This window comes from Poecilia formosa, unplaced genomic scaffold (assembly GCF_000485575.1).
Source record: "Poecilia formosa unplaced genomic scaffold, Poecilia_formosa-5.1.2 Scaffold322, whole genome shotgun sequence".
Lineage (NCBI taxonomy): Eukaryota > Metazoa > Chordata > Actinopteri > Cyprinodontiformes > Poeciliidae > Poecilia > Poecilia formosa.
In genome coordinates, this window is record NW_006800261.1 from 42,847 (window position 1) to 61,551 (window position 18,705).

The window sequence follows — 18,705 nt, forward strand, 5'->3', positions numbered from 1 at the left end:
GTTAATAATAATAAACACGTTTTCACTGAGGCTCTATAAGAGCAATATGAATGAAATAAGTAATTATTGATATGACAGGAGCAGCGGCTTTGACACCTGGTTGGGAATGGGAAGGTTACTGGCTGCTGCTGGATCTGTGTGGCAGCCACACAGAGCGGGTGAACTGGGTGGTCAGTCCTCGCAAAGTTTGGAGCATGATAATCAAAATTAAATAAATCGATAATTGTGACAGAACAAAGAAGAGGTTAGGAGTTGATTGATACACGGATTGATTCCCCGAGTTAACCCAGTGCGGCCGTCTACCACCATTAGTTTGCTGTGTTTTATAATAATAAAACGTGTTTATTATTATTAACGCTTTGGTGCAAAAAACTGATTGAAAATCGATTTATTTACTGCATGTTTATGTCTGTTAAGGCTCAGATAGAACGGCACAGAAAGCAGCCCTTTAAACCATTCAGACACGAACACAATAGAGACGCAATCAGATGACTGATGACTCCACGATAAAAACTCAATAGTCCATGGAAAAACCTTATAAGCTTGTATTAAAGCAGAAAGTACGGCGGCCACCGTAAAAAAGGCTTACAGTATCAATTATGCCGCATGAACTGATCAGTAGATTATTGCAAGGGAAGACGGTTGTAAAGATAATATCTGGATCCTGGTCTCAGACCTCAGAAACACAGAGTGCTGGATCCTCAGTGAGGTCTGCATATATTCAGATTGTCTTTATTAATTTTTAGCTCGATGGTGTACAACAGACTCCTTCTAAATTGAGTTGGCTGTATCTACAGCTTCGCCTTTCAGTCAAAATCTCATTCGTCCCCATTGCAGACATCGTTCTAACTTGACTTTGTGGCAAGTCGACTCACAGTGAGCCAAAGCTTTCTTTATGTGTCTGGGCAGAGATTAGGCAGTCATACATAGAGCAATTTAAACATTGTTTCACAGTGTTGGTAAAATTTGTTCTAAATTTGTTGTGTAAAATTTCTTCTAAAATTTCTAGAATGAATTAATGAAAATGTTTTTTCAATCTGATTTCCATCTGTTGTAACACTCTTTTTTTCATCATTTAGTGTAGGTAACATGAAATTACAAGCACAAGTGAAAGCATCAACTGAAACAGAACGACTTACAGCAGCGGGGGATGGCGCAATAATCCCATCTTATGGCTGGATCTGTGGTGTAGCACCACGGTAGGTGATCGTTACTCGGATTCCTGCAGTAGTTCTCATCCACAGTTTGACCTCCATAACTAAAACAAGGAACATTAAGACGTTTCTAAGGTTTAAAGGAGCCTCTTAAAAACAAAACTTTTAAACATGCTCAGTGAGTTCTTCAAAAATATTAAAATGTTCAAAACTATTTTTGAACGTTTTAATATTAAAAGGTTCAGGTGCAGTCTTACACTTGATGTGCACTGTGTTGGTGACAGTTATGGCATAGTTACTTAGAAAAAGTAACTTTAATTGGATTACTGACTACTCCTTGAAAAAGTAACTTAGATTACTGACTACTTGATTTGGAAAATAACTAAGTTACATTAAAAGTAACTTATTTAGTTACTTTGAGCAGCTGCTAACAACAAAGCTCCGCCACTTGTGGAAATTACTTTGATCTTTGCTAATACTTAATTTCAAGTTATTTTATAATAATAAAACATCAACAATGTGTCTCCACTTATATGGTTGAACTGAAGAGGAGATTCTTTTAATCTAGAACAGTACAAAAAAAAAAGTTCGTAATTTCTATTGTGTTTCTATTGTCTGGAAAACTCGCCCCACCCCTCCCCCCAGCCTCCAGGTTCTGTGTTAAGGCCCTGCGTTTGTGGTTAGAGCGCAGTCAGTGTACAGAGCTCCTCCTGTGGCTCCACAGCTCAGATGTCCCGCTGCACAGATTTGTGACACTTACTTTAATATCAATAATTATAATGCCGTTTAGTTGCACAACTTTACGGATTCGTTCATTCGTGGCTGTTTCACGTTTATTGCACTGTTCATATTAGTCTCGATGTTTGCAATTTTCTGGAGCACAACAAAGCTCGGCGTCATTCACAGCAAATTCACATAACAAAGACACAGCGGGATGGATCATCCAGGAAATGATGGGCAGAGAGAGCCTGACTAAAACTACCTTAACGACAGACAAATTCGGGGATTTGTTATGAGTTTCTGTTTATTTCCAAGCCCAAATGAGTAACTTCAAGTTCAAAAATGAGCCCAAAAAGTGCAACCCGTAACTCATTAAATTTGCAAGCGACTTTAAAAAAAATTAATTATTATTATTATTATTATTATTATTATTATTATTAATAATAAAAGCCAGAAGCTATTTATAATAATCGTTTATAATAATCGGACTTGGCTTGGCGGCAGAAACTCAAAATAATTCTTGTTGTTCCACCAACATGATGCGCATCTCCCTTCTCCCTCCATTGTTTATGTTTCTGTCGCTGCTGATAGTCCCCCCGGTCACTCGACAAGATGAGTAGAGGAAATACAATTAAATTCCAAAAGAAAATAGTAACGCAAAGTGATTTCGATAAGTAACTGTAGTCTGACTACAGGATTTGAAATATCAACGACGTTAGATTACTCGTTACTGAAAAAGTGGTCCAACATCAGTAACGTGTTACTGTGGTTTGTGAGGGGTCTGTGAGTCCCAGCGTTGGCAGGTGAATCCCGTTTGTGTCCAGGAAACGTTTCCTCTGTAGTCCTCACCGTTGCAGTGCATACACTCCCCTGTCATTTGAAACAAACATGCAGGATAAACATAGAGGTTTGAACTTGTTGCTCAGATCTCAGCCGTGGGCAAACAGTTATGGGACATGGAAATTATTTCCAATCTCCAACGTGTCTGCAGAGAAAGGGTGGGCAATGACGCCAAAAAATATCATGGTATATATATCTAAATTCCTCAATAACGATATCACATACTATATTCCACATTTTTTAAATATGTGACTTCAATACATCAAATTTTACTTTACTTTACCAGGTCACCAGAATAAAAACTATACTTGTATATAAAATCACAAAATATGTTTAGTGTGTTATAGACAGTATAAAATAGATAAACTAATTTTGGCCAACACAAAAACTGTCTGAAATCATCTAACAAATGTAAATAAAAAAACTTAAATACACACAGCTAACAAACTGCTGTGGCTCAACAGATCATTAGTTTTACAATATATTAATATGTTTTTTAAGATCTCCAGCAGTTTGTACAAACTACTGCCAGGCCCCCACTCATCTCCAGATCAGTATTGAAACACTCAGACATTTGATCCTGCATATGTGGGTGAACAATTAAAATGCATGATCACAATTTAAGTGTGCTTTAAATGTTTTCATGTGATTGCATGATGTCAATTCAGCTGGTGGAATTAAACCGAATAAAAATTAGATGTACTTGTCATTATTTTAATTTAAAACATATTTATTTTGTAAAGGTTTCTTTATAAACGCTTTTATCAGGTGTTGTCAGTAATTTTACTGACAAGTAATTTTACTTGTCAGTAAACATGTGTAGCATGTCATTTTACTGACAAGTAATTTTACTTGTCAGTAAAATGACCCTTTGCATCGCTCAGTTAATTCGCTTCAAATTAGACAGAAACTGGCCTAATTCACACTTTATTTTCTGTAACATTTTACAAATTCAGCTTGGATCAGAAACTGCCAGGAAAGTTTCTGAAACTTTGTTTCATTCAAATAGAGTATTTCAGATACACATCCATATAAAAATTGTGTTGTATATTATCGGGATTAATTTCATTCATGTTTCCAGCTAGATATTTCCCCAACATACCTTTATTATATTCTGTGTTTAAACAGCATTAAATCCAAATAAAGTGTATTGTTTAAATGGAAATCAGTCATTTGGTGTCCATTAGTTCAGAGCCACATCTTTTAGATTTTTTTTGTGTACGGCCAAAATAAAGGAACTTCCTGGCTGTGCTCTTTGGAGTGGCATTTCATTCAAATTAAATTGAAACCATGAAATACTTTGCTTAATTTATACCTGAAGCGAGGATGTCATTGCAGTTTGGCAAGCTGCAGTACTCCCAGCGTGTTTCGTCGTCAGTGGTGTAACACCAGGGTTTCTGTCTACCATCAGGGTTGCGACAATAGTTTTCATCTAAATCGCTGAGAGAAAAAAACCAACAGATTAAACAATTGTGAAACAAAACCCATTAGAAATCCAGTATAAAAGCTTGATTGTTTTTCTGAAAACATAAGACGTTCAACTCAATTATATTGACTGGAATGCCTTATTTTACTGAAAACTCTTATTCTAGTCCACTCATTGCTTCTGGCTCCATTATTCAAATTATTTCTCTTACGCGTTTGGAAACCGCTCTGGCACAATGTCTGGATGGTAATGTGGCGTTTGAGCTGCCCACTTCTGGCATGGTTTACCACTTGCCGTTACGCCAACTATGCCGCGGTACGCCTCACCACGGCCAGTGATGCAGACCTGCTGAGGGTTTGAGTCTGAAAGCAAAGACATATGAAGGACATACTCTTGACAATATTTTTTAAACATTTGTTTCTGATTTTTTGGTTTTGTTTTTCACTGTTGGTTTTACCTCAAACATTACGTAGTTAGTGTACAGTTCAGAGTACAGATCTCCTCTGACTGTGCTTTTGCTCAAGCCTAAATGTTCCAGATGACCAAACTATTTAAATTAAGACAAATGCTGAGTAAATGCTAAATTATAATTTCATTAATTAAGAAAAAAACAACCTAAATCCTGTAGAAATTAATACTTGACTGTGGCAACAAAACCATGTGTTGATGATAACTGTGATTATTTTACATTATGCTTAATTAATGTCATGCCAAGTCTGGGCATTGACCAAACCACTCCAAATCCTGTCTCTAAGAAGTGAACTTACAGCTGAACCCAGGAGTCTACATACACTATTTAAAAGGACACATGCCTTTTTCCCACACTGTCTGACTTTAAATCAGAATAAACATTCATCGTCTTAAGGGCAATTTGAATTACCACATTGTTACTATTTGTTAAATGCCAGTAAACTGTAAGACTTGGGTCAAGGATCAATGTTTGCTAGAAGCCAAAGGCACCGAATTTACAATAATTTCCCTGTGGCACACAGAGGGTCACTTATATAGCCCGTAACAGAGATCTGTATTCGTCCTCTGAGAAAAGCAGAATGTGATTCAGTTTCAGAGACAGAGCATTAGAAAGCACTGGATTTGGTCAATAGTGAAATGAATGGCATTGAAATCTGAGGACTTACTGCAGGGAGGTATGGAGCAATAATCCCATCTCTTGGATGGACTTGTGGTGTAACACCAAGGTCGGGAATCTCCGTTTGGATTTCTGCAGTAGTTCTCCTCAAGAAACTTGTTTGGAAAACTTTTGGAGACAATTATCAGAACAGGTTTTTGAAGTTTAGCTCAGCTACTGAAGTACAGAATGATCAGAGTTAGCTATTTATTGTGTTTATAACAATGAAAATTTCCACCATAAACCTACACTTTAGGTGTATAACCATGACTGTGAGGTTCCAAGGAGTCCCAGCGCTGGCATATAAAACCATTTTCAGTAATGAAGGTTTTTCCTTTGTAGACATCAACTCCAGGTTGCATACAGTCCTCTGTAGACATGCAATACAAATACACAGCAAAATCACATATCACTCATTTCAGTCGTTAGTGTCTGAGTGCTTTTTGAGTAAATCCTCAACTGCATTTAAAAGGTGTATGGAAAATAGTAACGTGACCAAATTATTGGTTAGTACCAATGTGTTTGATTGCTTGGTACTAACCCATTGCTTGTACCAACTGATTAGTACCAATGATGCAATCATTGGTTAGAACTAATTCTTTGGTACTAACCAGTGACCACTGGTTAGTATCATTGGTACTAGTACCAATGATATTAGTACCATAAATACTTCGGACAATAATCCGAAACAGAAAGATTAAATGGTCCAGTCAAAGCCTAGACCTAAATCCAGTTGGTAATCTGTGGTGAGAATTGAATGAGAATTGATGTCAAAAGATGTTCTCCATCCAGCCTGAGTACCAATGGTACCATTGATATCATTGGTACTAGTACCAATGATCATTGGTTAGTATCAAGCATTTGGTACTAACCAATTAATTGTACCAACTGATTAGTACCAATAATGTTATCATTGGAAACGGTACAAAAAACATAGATTTTGTGTTTTGCCGTGTATATGGATGAAAATAAAAATTTGGTACTAACCAGTTGGTAAAAGCAATTGGTTAGTACCAAGGAGTTGGTACTAACCAATGATGTCATCATGACCAATGTACTCGTGTAAAAAAATAATGTAAAAAAATAGCAATTTTCCATGTGTAGCATGGATCCAAAAAGGTCCATGCTACACATGGAAAGATAAAATGAATATTCACATAAATATCCCATATCTTTAAAGCATAACTTCAATTTCTTGTAGACTCTCTGTGATCAATATCTGTTTCATAATGTACAGATCACACAGGCTGATCTCGCAAACACATGAAAATGGTGAAATATGTCCTGTCAGTAATTAGAATAAAAAAAAAGATCAGTTATGTATTTGTTATATGATTGATATAGAAAACAGGATTACACAACGAGTCCTACCAGCACAGCTGGGAATATCGCAGTGCTCCCAGACGGTATCTGGATCAGTGGTGTAACACCAGGGTCCTTGGCTTTTCGAATCTGGATTTCTGCAGAAGTTTGAATCCAAGTCTGCCAGGGAGTAGTTCTCTGGTTTGAACCTACAGCAGCCAAATTGACAAAAGTTATTTCCAAAGTAAGTTACTGAGGAAAAAAAATGATAATGTAGTAATGTGGGACGACATACATGGGATTGTGAGGGGTGTCTGCATCCCATCTCTGACACAGTTTTCCTGATTTTGTTTTTGCTTGTTTTCCTCTGTAATGTGTCTCACGTTCTTTCACACACTCCAAAAGAAAATCTGGATTATTAAAAAGGGAGCATTTAGGATTTATCCCCCCAACTAGCAGACATAATTAAGTTGCTGTGTTAGAATGCCTCGTTCAAACATGACAGATCTTATCATACAGACTAAATGTTAATAACTTTGGCATGAAAGCAAAAGATATTTTGAAAATTAAAGACTTACCAATTCTTTCATACAGAATTGAGCTGGCTCTGTGGACAACAGTCCCTGTTTTTGAATTTGATGCTGTTGTCCAACACTCATGATCCTTTTCCACATATGCGAAAGACCTAAGTAAGAAAAGACCCAGTTCAGCTTTGATGAACTTCTCTGAGTGAAGAACTCGTACGTCCAGTGGGAACTTACTTGCATAAGAATGATGTTTCATTGTTGCACTTGGCAGCACACTCAGTTACAGATTTAACTGAATACTTTCCTCCTTTTACCGAGACAACCATCGCTCCTTCAGTTTTAGAGTAGCCCTTCACCTTGGCATCATCGACTGGAAATGGATATGAAAACATTTCAAATGTAGATCTGCAGCATATTAATGATAACATGAATGATAACCAGTCATGGTCAGGTTTGGGTCTGCAATGTTGTTATTTGAAGTATAATGGCTGCAAACAATAAAACGAGAACAAGGCACTTCAACAAGTCAATCTGATTATTTATTGGTTTAATTTGTTTAATCTTAACTTTATGAGTGGATTATTTCACTGTTTCAACTTTTAAAGTTGCATTTCTGTAAATAATTCACACAAGACAGGAAATTCCTGTTTCCAGATTACCTGTGTGTCTCACAGTCCACAAACAGGGAGCATCCAGTTCATGACATCAGTTGATTTTGGGCAACATAGCCATTGCACAAAATGTCTATGATTTGAAAATGGCAAGAAGCCACTATAATTAAAAGGTAATCAAATGTAGTTTTCCTTATGTGGTACAATAATCTAATGCCAGTTCAACTCCTTAACATAATCTAAACATTTTTGACATCATGAAGTTGCAAAGTTTAATCCAGTCAAAGAAAATCAAAGAATTAAAGAAGTTACTTATTCCATAATGTTGTCTCAACTAAAATTTTTGCTCTTAAGTAAACAGGGTGACTTTGAAAAGTGGGGAGTCGCTGTGTAGATGTTCTGAAAGACTTTGAGTTCATACCAAAGTAAGTACATGAGAGCCTTTGTTCTCTCTGTGTATTTTAAATTCTGTCTCTGTGATGTATTTAAAAAATGTTTCATTGTTCTTTAAGTCTGTTTAACAAATGTACCGAGTTGCTTGCTGTTTGCAACATCTGCTTGCATCTGGGTTTGTAATCAGTCTGCAGGTCTGTCTGAATGTCTTATTTGCATATTAGCATCTGTAAACCTCACACACCAAAATAATGTTCTAAATGCCCAATGTCCCAACCATTGTAGGAAAACTGGGAATCATGGATAAAATTTTCCAACCTGAGTTTTTCTAGTGTGCAGAAAGATGCAGCCTTGCTCTACCTTCAGCTTTGCCTTGGTATTTGTACTTAATTTTAAAGCAAAACTATTACTCACATGTTGCTTCTGGTTCAGGGGAATTCGAGGTGTCTGCACAGCGAGACACATTGCAGTACTCCCAGCGAGTTTCAGGGTCAGTAGTGTAACACCAGGGTCTCTGGTCTTTCCCAGGATTACGACAAAAGTTATGAACCAAGTGGCTAATGACAAATAACAAACCAAATTAAAATGAACCAAAATAAATACTGTAAAAACAAAACAGTATGTAGTAATCAAGTTCCTTAAGTGGTCATGTTAAAAAAATGTGAAAAAAGTAAGTTTGACAAAATTAATTAGATTGCATGTGACAAATTCACAATTTTTTTTTTTTTTTTAAGTTGCAGCTCCATTTTTTTCAGTGCAGAGGCTTTGATCCAGTCACTCACATTAGTCCTTTCAGTTCCAGTGGTTTCTCTTACCTGCAGGGGTAGCTTTCTGGTGTATAATCATGCCTGTGAGGCGTTTGAGACGCCCACCTCTGGCATTTTTTACCAGATGTAGTCACAGCAATGGTACCACGGTAGGATTCACCATTACCAGTGATGCAGCTCAGCTCTGGCATGATAGATGGAGGCTCTGATGCTGGAAATGGAAAACAGTTTGCTGAACTCAGAATAACTACGATAAATACAAACACCAATGAACGATTCTACTTATCTAGTATTTATTTTATATGCGTTTGTGTGCTTATATGTTTGGCCCTTTTTTCCATTTTATTTATTGCAGATTAAATAAATATATTTTTAATTAAATAGAATAATAAGAACTACTGCAGACTTTGCAGGGTAAAGAGCCGTTAAAAAAAATGTGATCTTTATTGACCTACCTTCAAACATAAGTAAAGTACAGCAACTTACTGCAACGAGGAATGGAGCAATAATCCCATCGTCTAGATGGGCTGGAGGTGTAGCACCAGGGTCGTGAATCTGCATTTGGGTTTCTGCAGTAGTTCTCCTCCAGAAACTTTTCAGGAAAACTAAGAAGATCAACACAGACACAGCTTTTGAGTGTGAATGTGAGCAGTGCATACACCAGAGTGATTGACAGTGCTAAAACCCTCCTTCTGGCTCTGGTTGTTTCTGATTGAGAAGGGTCTTTGGATTGGTGCAGAAGTTGCCAATAGCAACACGCTATAACAGGCACGGTTCAGTTTGCCAGCAATGCGTTCAGCTTGGTTCGTTTTTGTTCAATACAGGGACCCAAACATAAAGTAACTAGATACTACGGCCAATAAGCTTCTCCCGGCTTAATGGGGGAAATCCACAAGATAATATGTCAATAGGCTGAGTGTTTCCACTCCCCCAAACAACAATGCGCTGCCGACTCAACTTACTGAGTAATCAAGCCTAATTCAAACACAAAGTTTACTATTTTAAAACCTCCAAAACTGCTGCTGAAAGCACCGATTCTGTTCTTAGCCTTTTTAATTTCTATGTACTTTTAAAACAACCAATCCAGCATCACCATCCATTTTCCTTTGTGCTGATAGGCTGAACTCTGGGAAAAATGAAGATATTGGTTCTGCTGTTGTGCATATTAATTCATATTAAAGTATAATAGGAGTTTGAACTATTGAAATAGGTAGTTAAGGAGTTATTTTAGAGGGGGATTCAAGTATTCACCAGTTTTAGTTATTAGTGGGCAACTGTGGTCCCTAACCTTCCTGAATAGCAGGAGTTCACTGTTGTAGTGAAGGAAAAAAATGTTTAAAACTACTTCTTCACAAACTGGAATTTGAAGGGTCTTCCTTACACTGTGGGGACAAAGCCATGATTGTGAGGGATTTGAGAGTCCCAGCGCTGACAGGTGAAACCATTTTCCGTTACAGAGATTTTTCCTTTGTAATCTTCTCCTCTGCAGTGCATACACTCCTCTGAAGGTGCACGAAACAAAGACAAACACAAAACAAAAGGATATTTTAGAACATTAATAAGCCCCTAGTTAATGTATTTTTTAAAAGATCTCAAAAAACAGTTGATAACAAAACATATTTATAAGTTCAGCTCAGTTGACTGGCTTCTAAAGAACAACAGTCACTGTCCATTTTAAGATCAGATATGTAGCGTATTTTCTGTTGAGGAGCCTGATTATTTGCGATATACATAAATGAATGAATCGTACCGGTGCAGCTGGGTATGTCACAGAGCTCCCAGATGGTTTCTGGGTCAGTCGTGTAACACCACGGGCTCCTGAGAATCCCAAAAGGATTTCTGCAGAAGTTGGACTCCAAGTCTGCAAGGCGATGTTCCTGTGTGAACCTTGTGTGTGAAAAAAACATTGAGGAAAATTACAGAAATACAAAAAATTGTAAAATTACAGTATGTAAACACATACATTGCCTTGTGAGGAAACATGGCATCCCATCTCTGACACAGTTTTCCTGATTTTGTCCAGTTCACTGTTCCTCTGTAATCTGCTCCTTTTTCATTAACACACTCCAGGAGATATTCTACACAAAGCCGAAAGAAGATGTGTCTGAAAGAACGTCTTCAAATATCACCGACACTACACAGCAAAACAAGTAAAGATAAAATGACACTTGCTGTTTTTTTCATATAAAACTGAGTTCCAGTTCTGCACAACAGGTCCAGTTTTTGAGTTTGATGCCCATGTCCAACATTCCTGGTTCTGCTCCAGATACGCAAAAGATCTAAAAATGAAAAATAACAGATATAAAATTTGGAAGAGTTGCAGGAACTGAATAATCTTGGTCGTCAGTAGGGAGCTTACTTGCAAGTGAAAGACGTTTCAGAGTCACATTTGGCAGCACACTCAGTCACAGACTTTACTGCATACTGGTTTCTATTCTCTGAAAGCACCATCGTCCCTTCTGTTTTGGAGTAGCCCTTCAATGGGGCTATATTGTCTGAAAAATACATAATTAATAACAATAGTAAACATAATTTATTACTTTCCACCCCATATGGCAGAACCAAAATATATTTATTTTCCATATTGTGAAGTGCTTCTACTTCTGCGTTATCCACACAGATAGCCTATAGTACAGTAGAATATTTAGGATTTTACTTATTTTGGTTCTCATAATGAGCCACTGGCGATTTGCTGACAAGAATTTAAAACTATTTTCACCCCTGCAGTGTTTCCTCAAGCACACTTGTGGAAGCAAGTGTACTTGAACTTGTGTCCCAAAGAGTACAAGCACACTTTGTTGCAGAACTCACTGTCGTAAAGTGTGTAAATCAGGTTGTAAATCTGTTTACCTGTTGAGTTGGTTTGATCAGCTTGCAGCTCTGAGAACAAAGAATGAAATGTCAGCAGGTTTTAGAAAGGCAGCGTACATTCAGCTGGTACAGACATGTTTATGGTAAATGGCCTGTATTTTTATAGAGCTTTATCAAGTCCAGTGGACTTGGAAGCCCTTTATGTTCAGTCGTTTAGCTGTGGCTGCATTGTAAACAGCCAATAAGAAATCTGAGAGAAGCTGCCTGCACCACCTCTGATCACCAGAGGCAAGAAATAAAAAACTAAGGAACACAGAAATAGACAAACCTTTAAACAACTCCAGTGAATCAAGATCCCAACAATTTGTCAACAGATTTATTTTTTACTCACTTATATACTTTTAAAAAATGCTGACATGCAGATTAAGGGATTTATTTTTTATTATTTCATGCCTTTCGTGACTTTTAAACCAACTACATTTTTACACATACATACCTTGTTTTTCCGGATTGGTATCATCTTGACAGAGGTTTCTGGATATATTGATGACAGCATTATGGAAGGATTGGTCAGTTGAAAGAAGATATACATGATTTTCAGTATCTTCAGAAGTAATTTTCCTCAGATGGTCAATGAAATATTGATCATGATCATGAACATGTCTTCCCACACCTATAAAAATGTGCTCTGTTATAGTACTGATCTAAGAAGAAGGACTTGTTGGTTATGTGTTTTTCATTAACTAATGAAATTGAATCATCCACACAGAAAACAGATCTTACCAATAGCATATATCTCTACTCCACTGTCTTTCAGATTCTGTGCAGGTCTTTTTACGCTATCCAAAGAAACTCCACCAGTGGCCAGAATGACTTTCTTTTTTGCGTCTGGACGCATCCCTGCACTGGGCTGAAAGTTGTGTTTAAGGACGTGATCCAGAGCTTTTCCTGCATGTGGTAAAGAAGAAATTCAGAAGGTAAAGAGACATTGTAGGAATGAGCATAACATGTCTGGAAAAACATAATCCAGCTGTATGACTGGAATTTGTGCTCACAGCATCCAGAAACATCCAGAAACTCTAAACTTCTTACATAGTAACATTTTCTCACTGAATCTAGTCTATCATAGATGTAGAGACATTTAAAAACACACATGTGTGGCTACTACATATTTGTGAGATCAATGTGTCACAAATTTCTGTTAGAACATATTAACTTTATCCAGCAGCTTCTTTGAGGCTCAAATTCTGTCTGATGAAAATAGTGGTGCTGCGGGCTCCCCCTCCAAAAATGAAAGAAAATCTCAAGAGTAACCAGTGATTCAGCATTTTCTAACTGCTGGTTCTTCTATTATTACTCAGCTGCTGCTTCTTCTAATATTGTTCCTGCCAGAATGACAGTAGAAATATGACCCAGGTTAGACCCTGAAGGAAAAAGCTGAGCCACTGTGTCAAAAGGTCCAGTTTTGAGTTGTGAACCACTCAGATCCTGAAGTCCCAGAACTCCAGAGACCCTTGATGTGGACTCAATAAGATACTGACCTATCATTCCGAATCTATCCGATTGTCGCTTTACATTAATGGCCTCCAGCAGGGACTGCTTGTTATTGTGTCTGTTCAGGTTCCAATTAGTGTGTGGAGACTCACCGATCTCAGTCAAACCTACAAAAAACAGACATGAATGGATCAAATCAAACAGAAACTTTTAGTAAAATATATTAATAATATTGACAATAAAAAACATATTACATACACTAAATTTACTCATTACACAACTTTTGTCTAAATGATAATGCATTACCTATTTGCACTTTGCTGGGACCAATGGGAAGGTTCTGAACTATCTGGTATATAAACGATTTAATTTGGTTAAAGTCCCTTAAGCCAGTCCTCAAAGAGCTGTCCAATAGGATCACAAGGTCAACTTTGGACGTTTCACACTGAAATCCTGAAAGAATAAAACAGTTTTAAAGTTATGTGAGAAATTCTGCTAAAGCTCAGGTTTATTTATCTTTTTGACATATGGCCACAGTTTTGATGATGGGACTTAAAAATGTATTGTTGATCATTGACCCAAGGATCAACAATACATTGGTCCAAGTGAACATGATGCTAATTTTATTGTCAAATATTTTGGTGATAATATCAGTTGAATAAACACAAGTTTTCCTAACTTCTTTCTTATTGCACACCAACATGATACCACCTTCCGGAAAATACTATTTAAGGAATGTTTTTGCGAAAGGATTTTGGCACCTCTCTAGGTCAAATTGACCTAACTCCCTTCTTTTCCCATCTCGTGTGAGCGCAAGGTTGGATCAAATGTAGCTTGGGAAGGAAGGCTGTTTGGACAGATAACAACAATTTGAGATAAATTGGCCTATTCAGCAATTTGGAAATGGAGCAGATGTTGAGTAGATGAGGTCACGAATATTTTAAAGGTTGTCCAACACCCACTCACCAGGATCCTTACGCAAATCAAGGGTAGCAACATCATTGGTCGAAACGTTCCAACTCACATCAGTGAAGATGAGAGTGTATAAAAAAGGGTGATGTTAAGAATACAGGGAGATTTTTTGTTGAGACTTTGGAAGATTTTTGAGTATTCCTGTACTTATTTTAAAGGTTTTATTGGCTCTAGTGGCCTTTATTGGATAGTTAATTGACAGGAAAGTGGGAAATGAGAGAAGGGGAAGACATGTGGCAAAGGTCGCCAGGTCAGGAATCAAACCTGCGACAGCCACGTCATGGACTAAGGCCTCTATATGTGGGTTGTGAGAAACCCCTGCGCCACCATATCAGTAATAAACATGACATCAGACATGAACATCAGTGGCATGGAGAGTCTATCCCACTGCCAAAGTATTAGCTGTCATTTGAAACTGCAATTTTGCACATGTTGATGTTGCGATGGCAAATATAGTTTGATATATTATGCAGCTCTAGATCACTCTGAGCATCAACATAGTGGCCTCCATAGATGTTGCCCTGATGCTCCTAGCAAAACAGAGTCCTGTAATGGCATGCGAAGAGTTAACACAGTTCATTGGCTTCATTAGCAAGACACACATTTATGTGGGAATTTTACAAATACATAGCAAAAAACTCAATTCTGTTGAACAAAGCTGAAATAATGTCCATTGAATTACACATAGATCTCGTAATATGACATTAGTGACTTTTGTCCTGTCACTTTAAAAACAGCTGAAATGAATCTGTTTACCTGCAGCGTTGTGAGGCTGGTCAGCTCGCAGCCCTGACAACAAAGAATGAAATATGGTATTAGAAAGGTAATGCACTTTCAGCTGGTACCGTCATGTTTATGGTAAATTGCCTGCATTTCTTTAGACGACTTTAAAGCTCTTTACATTCAGTCATTCAGGTGTGGCTGCATTGTAAGCAGCCCTGACAACATCAGAGAAGCTGCCATGCACCACACTTTGGCTTTCACTCTTCATTTAGCAACTATTTGACTTTTATTTTGACTAAAATAATCACTCATATTTTTGTCTTACCAGTACAGATGAAGGCTCCCAGCAGAAATGCTACCTTGTAGAAGTCCATGGTGAGGACCTCACACCTGCTGTTCATTATTTGCACTCAAACATCCCTGTAGAAGGGTAAATATAATGTATTGGATGAATAGGGCAGTTCAGATTTTAGCCAATGGTTGGCCTGACGGGTAACTCAAAGAGCAACAGTCCATAGTCCTTGTTTATATATTTTTCTTTCCAGTAAGTGAAGCTTTGCTATTTACACTGTCAAAGTTTGATCCATTTTTAATCCATTTTTAATTTCTCTCTCTGACTAACTTTTTGTCTCATGAGTTTAAACAGCTGTAATTAATGCAGGTGTGGACAGATAAGTGGGAAAACTTTTTTTAAAAATCCTTGATGCATCAATAACTTGTTTCCTTCACTAGAAAAATCCAAAATGATATCAAGAATTGTGTAACCTTGTTTTCTACAGTGATGCAACAGTAATGCTGGGAAGCCAGTGTTTGCAGAGATTGTCATTGACCCAGTGGAGTTATACATTAAAAATAAGGCACCAAATAAAGGAGCGCTTGGCCAAAAAGAAAATAATCCGTATTTGGCTAATAATTTTACTTTTCTCCAGCACATTTGTTAGAAACAAGATGGCAGGACCCTCTTTGCTCATGCCAAATGTAGGAGCTATTTCTCCATTTTCAGTTATATCTTAGAATTTAAATTGTTTAGTTTCTTCTTATTTTTTGATTAATTTTTTAGTTGATTTATCATTAGAATTTTTGTTTGATTTGTTATTTAGAATAAGTTCTTTGATTTGACTTAGTTAATTTCAGGTTGGGATGTGGGTATTTCACGGTATAAATAGGTGGGTCTTAGGTAGCTTATTATGCACATGGGTGGTCACAAGGTTTTTTACCAGTCAGTCAGAGAACAGGTACAGGAATCAGAGCAGAAGAATCCTGTGAAGTCTGTAACCTTTTGCCTGAACTATGAAATAAAACAACCAAAGAACTCCATTTTGACTTTTTGATCCTTTGTGCTGCGTTAACCAGAATCCACTGTGCATCAAGTGACTATTTGAGTTGGATTCACTTTTTGTTTTGATCACCTTTGAGTTTTTTCATTTTTGAATTTAAGTTTTAGGACAAATAGTCACTACACCAAATATCTTACTCTGCTGCTGACTCAATGACTAAAGTTAGAAAAAGAAAAGAGGTTGATATTTTAACAATTTAATTTAAAAAACACACAAAACCACATATATGATGTTTGAACTGCTTTGTTGCTGAAATGTGCTGCACATGAACTCTACTTTTTGACATGCCCATTGGAGTTTTTCATATTTTGTGGTGGTAAAACAAGAACAATCCATGTTCTGATATTGACCAAACACAAACGTGCATAATTTCTAAGTTTATTGAAAATTATTCACGCTTTTCTTTTTTTTTTCACAAATGAAAAAATAGCTTTTCTATATAATCTAGTACTACAAACAGACTTCTAATGATGTGTTCAGGTTGAAACCAGAGCATTTTATTACAATCTCAGCTGTTCTGCAGACGCTTTCAGGAGGACTTCAGTCAAACAGCATCATGAAGACGGAGGAACAGCAGAATANGGCTAGACCAGTGTGCTGCGTATTTAACAGCATTGCTTATTACAATACAATAAATTTAGCGAAGCTTCGAGGCAGATAAATTTCCTCGAGGATTTTTTGTAATCGAGTTACTCGATGAGTCGTTTCAGCCCTAGATCTGTCTGATCCAAACAGATCAACTGAACTCTGGTGAGTGTTTTACCCTGTGCGGTCCGGTGTGCGCTTTTACCAGGATTTATTTATTTATTTATTTATTTTTGCGTGGTTTCGCTTCTCCTAAATGGACAGATGTTATGTCTGCAGCTCCTCCAGAGCGCCGCTCTCCTGGGTAACGTGAACCCAGAAGGCTCCATTTGTTAAATCTGCTTGATGAGTTACTTCCAGCGGTTTCTAATTCTTCGCAGTCCGCAGTGGTTGAGCAGCGGACTGCGCATGTTACAGTCTAATTAACTTTTGCATCGTCATTTATTTCCTCAAGATAAACTGCCGGCTCCTCAAATGGATTAACACAACGTTTCATTCTCTTTAGTTTTCTCTGGTCTGTAATGGAGACTTGAATTTAACGCGCCTTTTCAACCAAAGGTTTGTAATGCGCTTCCTAACCATTTTTTATTTATAAGTATTGATTTTATTTTTTAGCCATTTAGCCAAGACTCTGTAGAACCATTTGTCTCTGCTAATGACATCTTCTGATCCCAGGCTTAGCTTATGGACTGAACAGACAGAAACAGTTAACATTATACATTTTGAACTGTTGATTTTATTTTTGAACCATTTTTAATTTTGAGATGTTGATTTTATTTTTGAACCATTTTCTAATTGTAAAGTGTTGATTTTATTTTTGAAGTATTTTATTTGTAAGTATTGTTTTTTTAACCATTTTTTAATTTTTAAGTGTTGATTTTGAACCATTTTTTAATTGTAAAGTGTTGATTTTATTTTTGAACCCTTATTTATTTTTGAAGTGTTGATTGTCTGAAGGACCTTAGACATGAATTGACCAGTATGGGGTTTGAACCAATGACCTCAGCATTACCAGCACGGTGCTCTAACCTGCTGAGCTAACCGACCTTACAAACTGTTGAGCTTCCATGGATTTAAGAAGACCTTACATGATCTTACCACAATGAAGATTTGATAAAAGTGCTTATATTCTAATGTTTTTCAAAACATATTTTATTTTCCAGAGATTTTGTATTTTGAAGTGTTGATTGTATTTTTGAACCATTTTTAATTTTCAAGTGTTGATTGTATTTTAGAGATATTTTTATTTGAATGTGTCAATTTTATTTTTGAACCATTTTTCAATTGTAAAGTGTTGATTTTATTTTTGAACCTGTATTTATTTTGAAGTGTTGATTTTATTTTTGAACCTGTATTTATTTTGAAGTGTTGATTTTATTTTTGAACCATTTTTTAATTGTAAAGTGTTGATTTTATTTTTGAACCCTTATTTATTTTGAAGTGTTGATTGTCTGAAAGACCTTAGACATGAATTGACCAGTATGGGGATTGAACCGATGACCTCAGCATTACCAGCACCGTGCTCTAACCTGCTGAGCTAACCTACTTTACAAACTGTTGAGTTTCCATGGATTTAAGAAGAATTACATGATCTTACCACAATGCAACCAAAGGTTTGTAATGCGCTTCCTAACCAGACGCTCCAAAGCGTCCGGTCCATAACTCTTCAACACGCTGTCAGCTCCGGTCAGAAAGACGCATTTAGTTCAGAGTCCATGAGATGATATTCAGAAAGGATTTTTTAATTAATTGATTTCAGTTGCCTCTGAGACTAAATCTTTGCGTAAAGTCTATAATGTACACCCCTACCATTATTTATTTATGGTAGGGGTGCCCAAGTCTAGTTTTCCAGAGATACCATTCTGCAACTTTAGATGCGTTCCTTCTCTAAAACACCTGGATCATTTACTCATAATA

At 36.9% G+C, this 18,705-nt stretch overlaps 1 protein-coding gene across 1 annotated transcript in view; it reads right to left on the reverse strand.

The window, feature by feature from the left end:
* Positions 1–18,705, reverse strand: part of plg (plasminogen) — a 35,643-nt gene that overhangs the window by 2,043 nt on the left and 14,895 nt on the right. The window contains exons 20-44 of the mRNA XM_016661301.1: positions 15,192–15,276; positions 14,900–14,932; positions 13,478–13,624; positions 13,219–13,338; positions 12,461–12,625; positions 12,174–12,350; positions 11,717–11,746; positions 11,226–11,361; positions 11,039–11,145; positions 10,830–10,944; positions 10,617–10,753; positions 10,248–10,368; positions 9,353–9,471; positions 8,915–9,077; positions 8,514–8,656; positions 7,330–7,465; positions 7,147–7,253; positions 6,864–6,978; positions 6,638–6,777; positions 5,516–5,636; positions 5,277–5,395; positions 4,352–4,502; positions 4,030–4,154; positions 2,639–2,744; positions 1,140–1,258 (exon numbers count right to left, since the gene is read on the reverse strand). Coding sequence (XP_016516787.1) covers positions 1,140–1,258; positions 2,639–2,744; positions 4,030–4,154; positions 4,352–4,502; positions 5,277–5,395; positions 5,516–5,636; positions 6,638–6,777; positions 6,864–6,978; positions 7,147–7,253; positions 7,330–7,465; positions 8,514–8,656; positions 8,915–9,077; positions 9,353–9,471; positions 10,248–10,368; positions 10,617–10,753; positions 10,830–10,944; positions 11,039–11,145; positions 11,226–11,361; positions 11,717–11,746; positions 12,174–12,350; positions 12,461–12,625; positions 13,219–13,338; positions 13,478–13,624; positions 14,900–14,932; positions 15,192–15,276 — 3,037 coding nt within the window. The remainder of the gene's footprint in view (positions 1–1,139; positions 1,259–2,638; positions 2,745–4,029; positions 4,155–4,351; positions 4,503–5,276; positions 5,396–5,515; positions 5,637–6,637; positions 6,778–6,863; positions 6,979–7,146; positions 7,254–7,329; positions 7,466–8,513; positions 8,657–8,914; positions 9,078–9,352; positions 9,472–10,247; positions 10,369–10,616; positions 10,754–10,829; positions 10,945–11,038; positions 11,146–11,225; positions 11,362–11,716; positions 11,747–12,173; positions 12,351–12,460; positions 12,626–13,218; positions 13,339–13,477; positions 13,625–14,899; positions 14,933–15,191; positions 15,277–18,705) is intronic.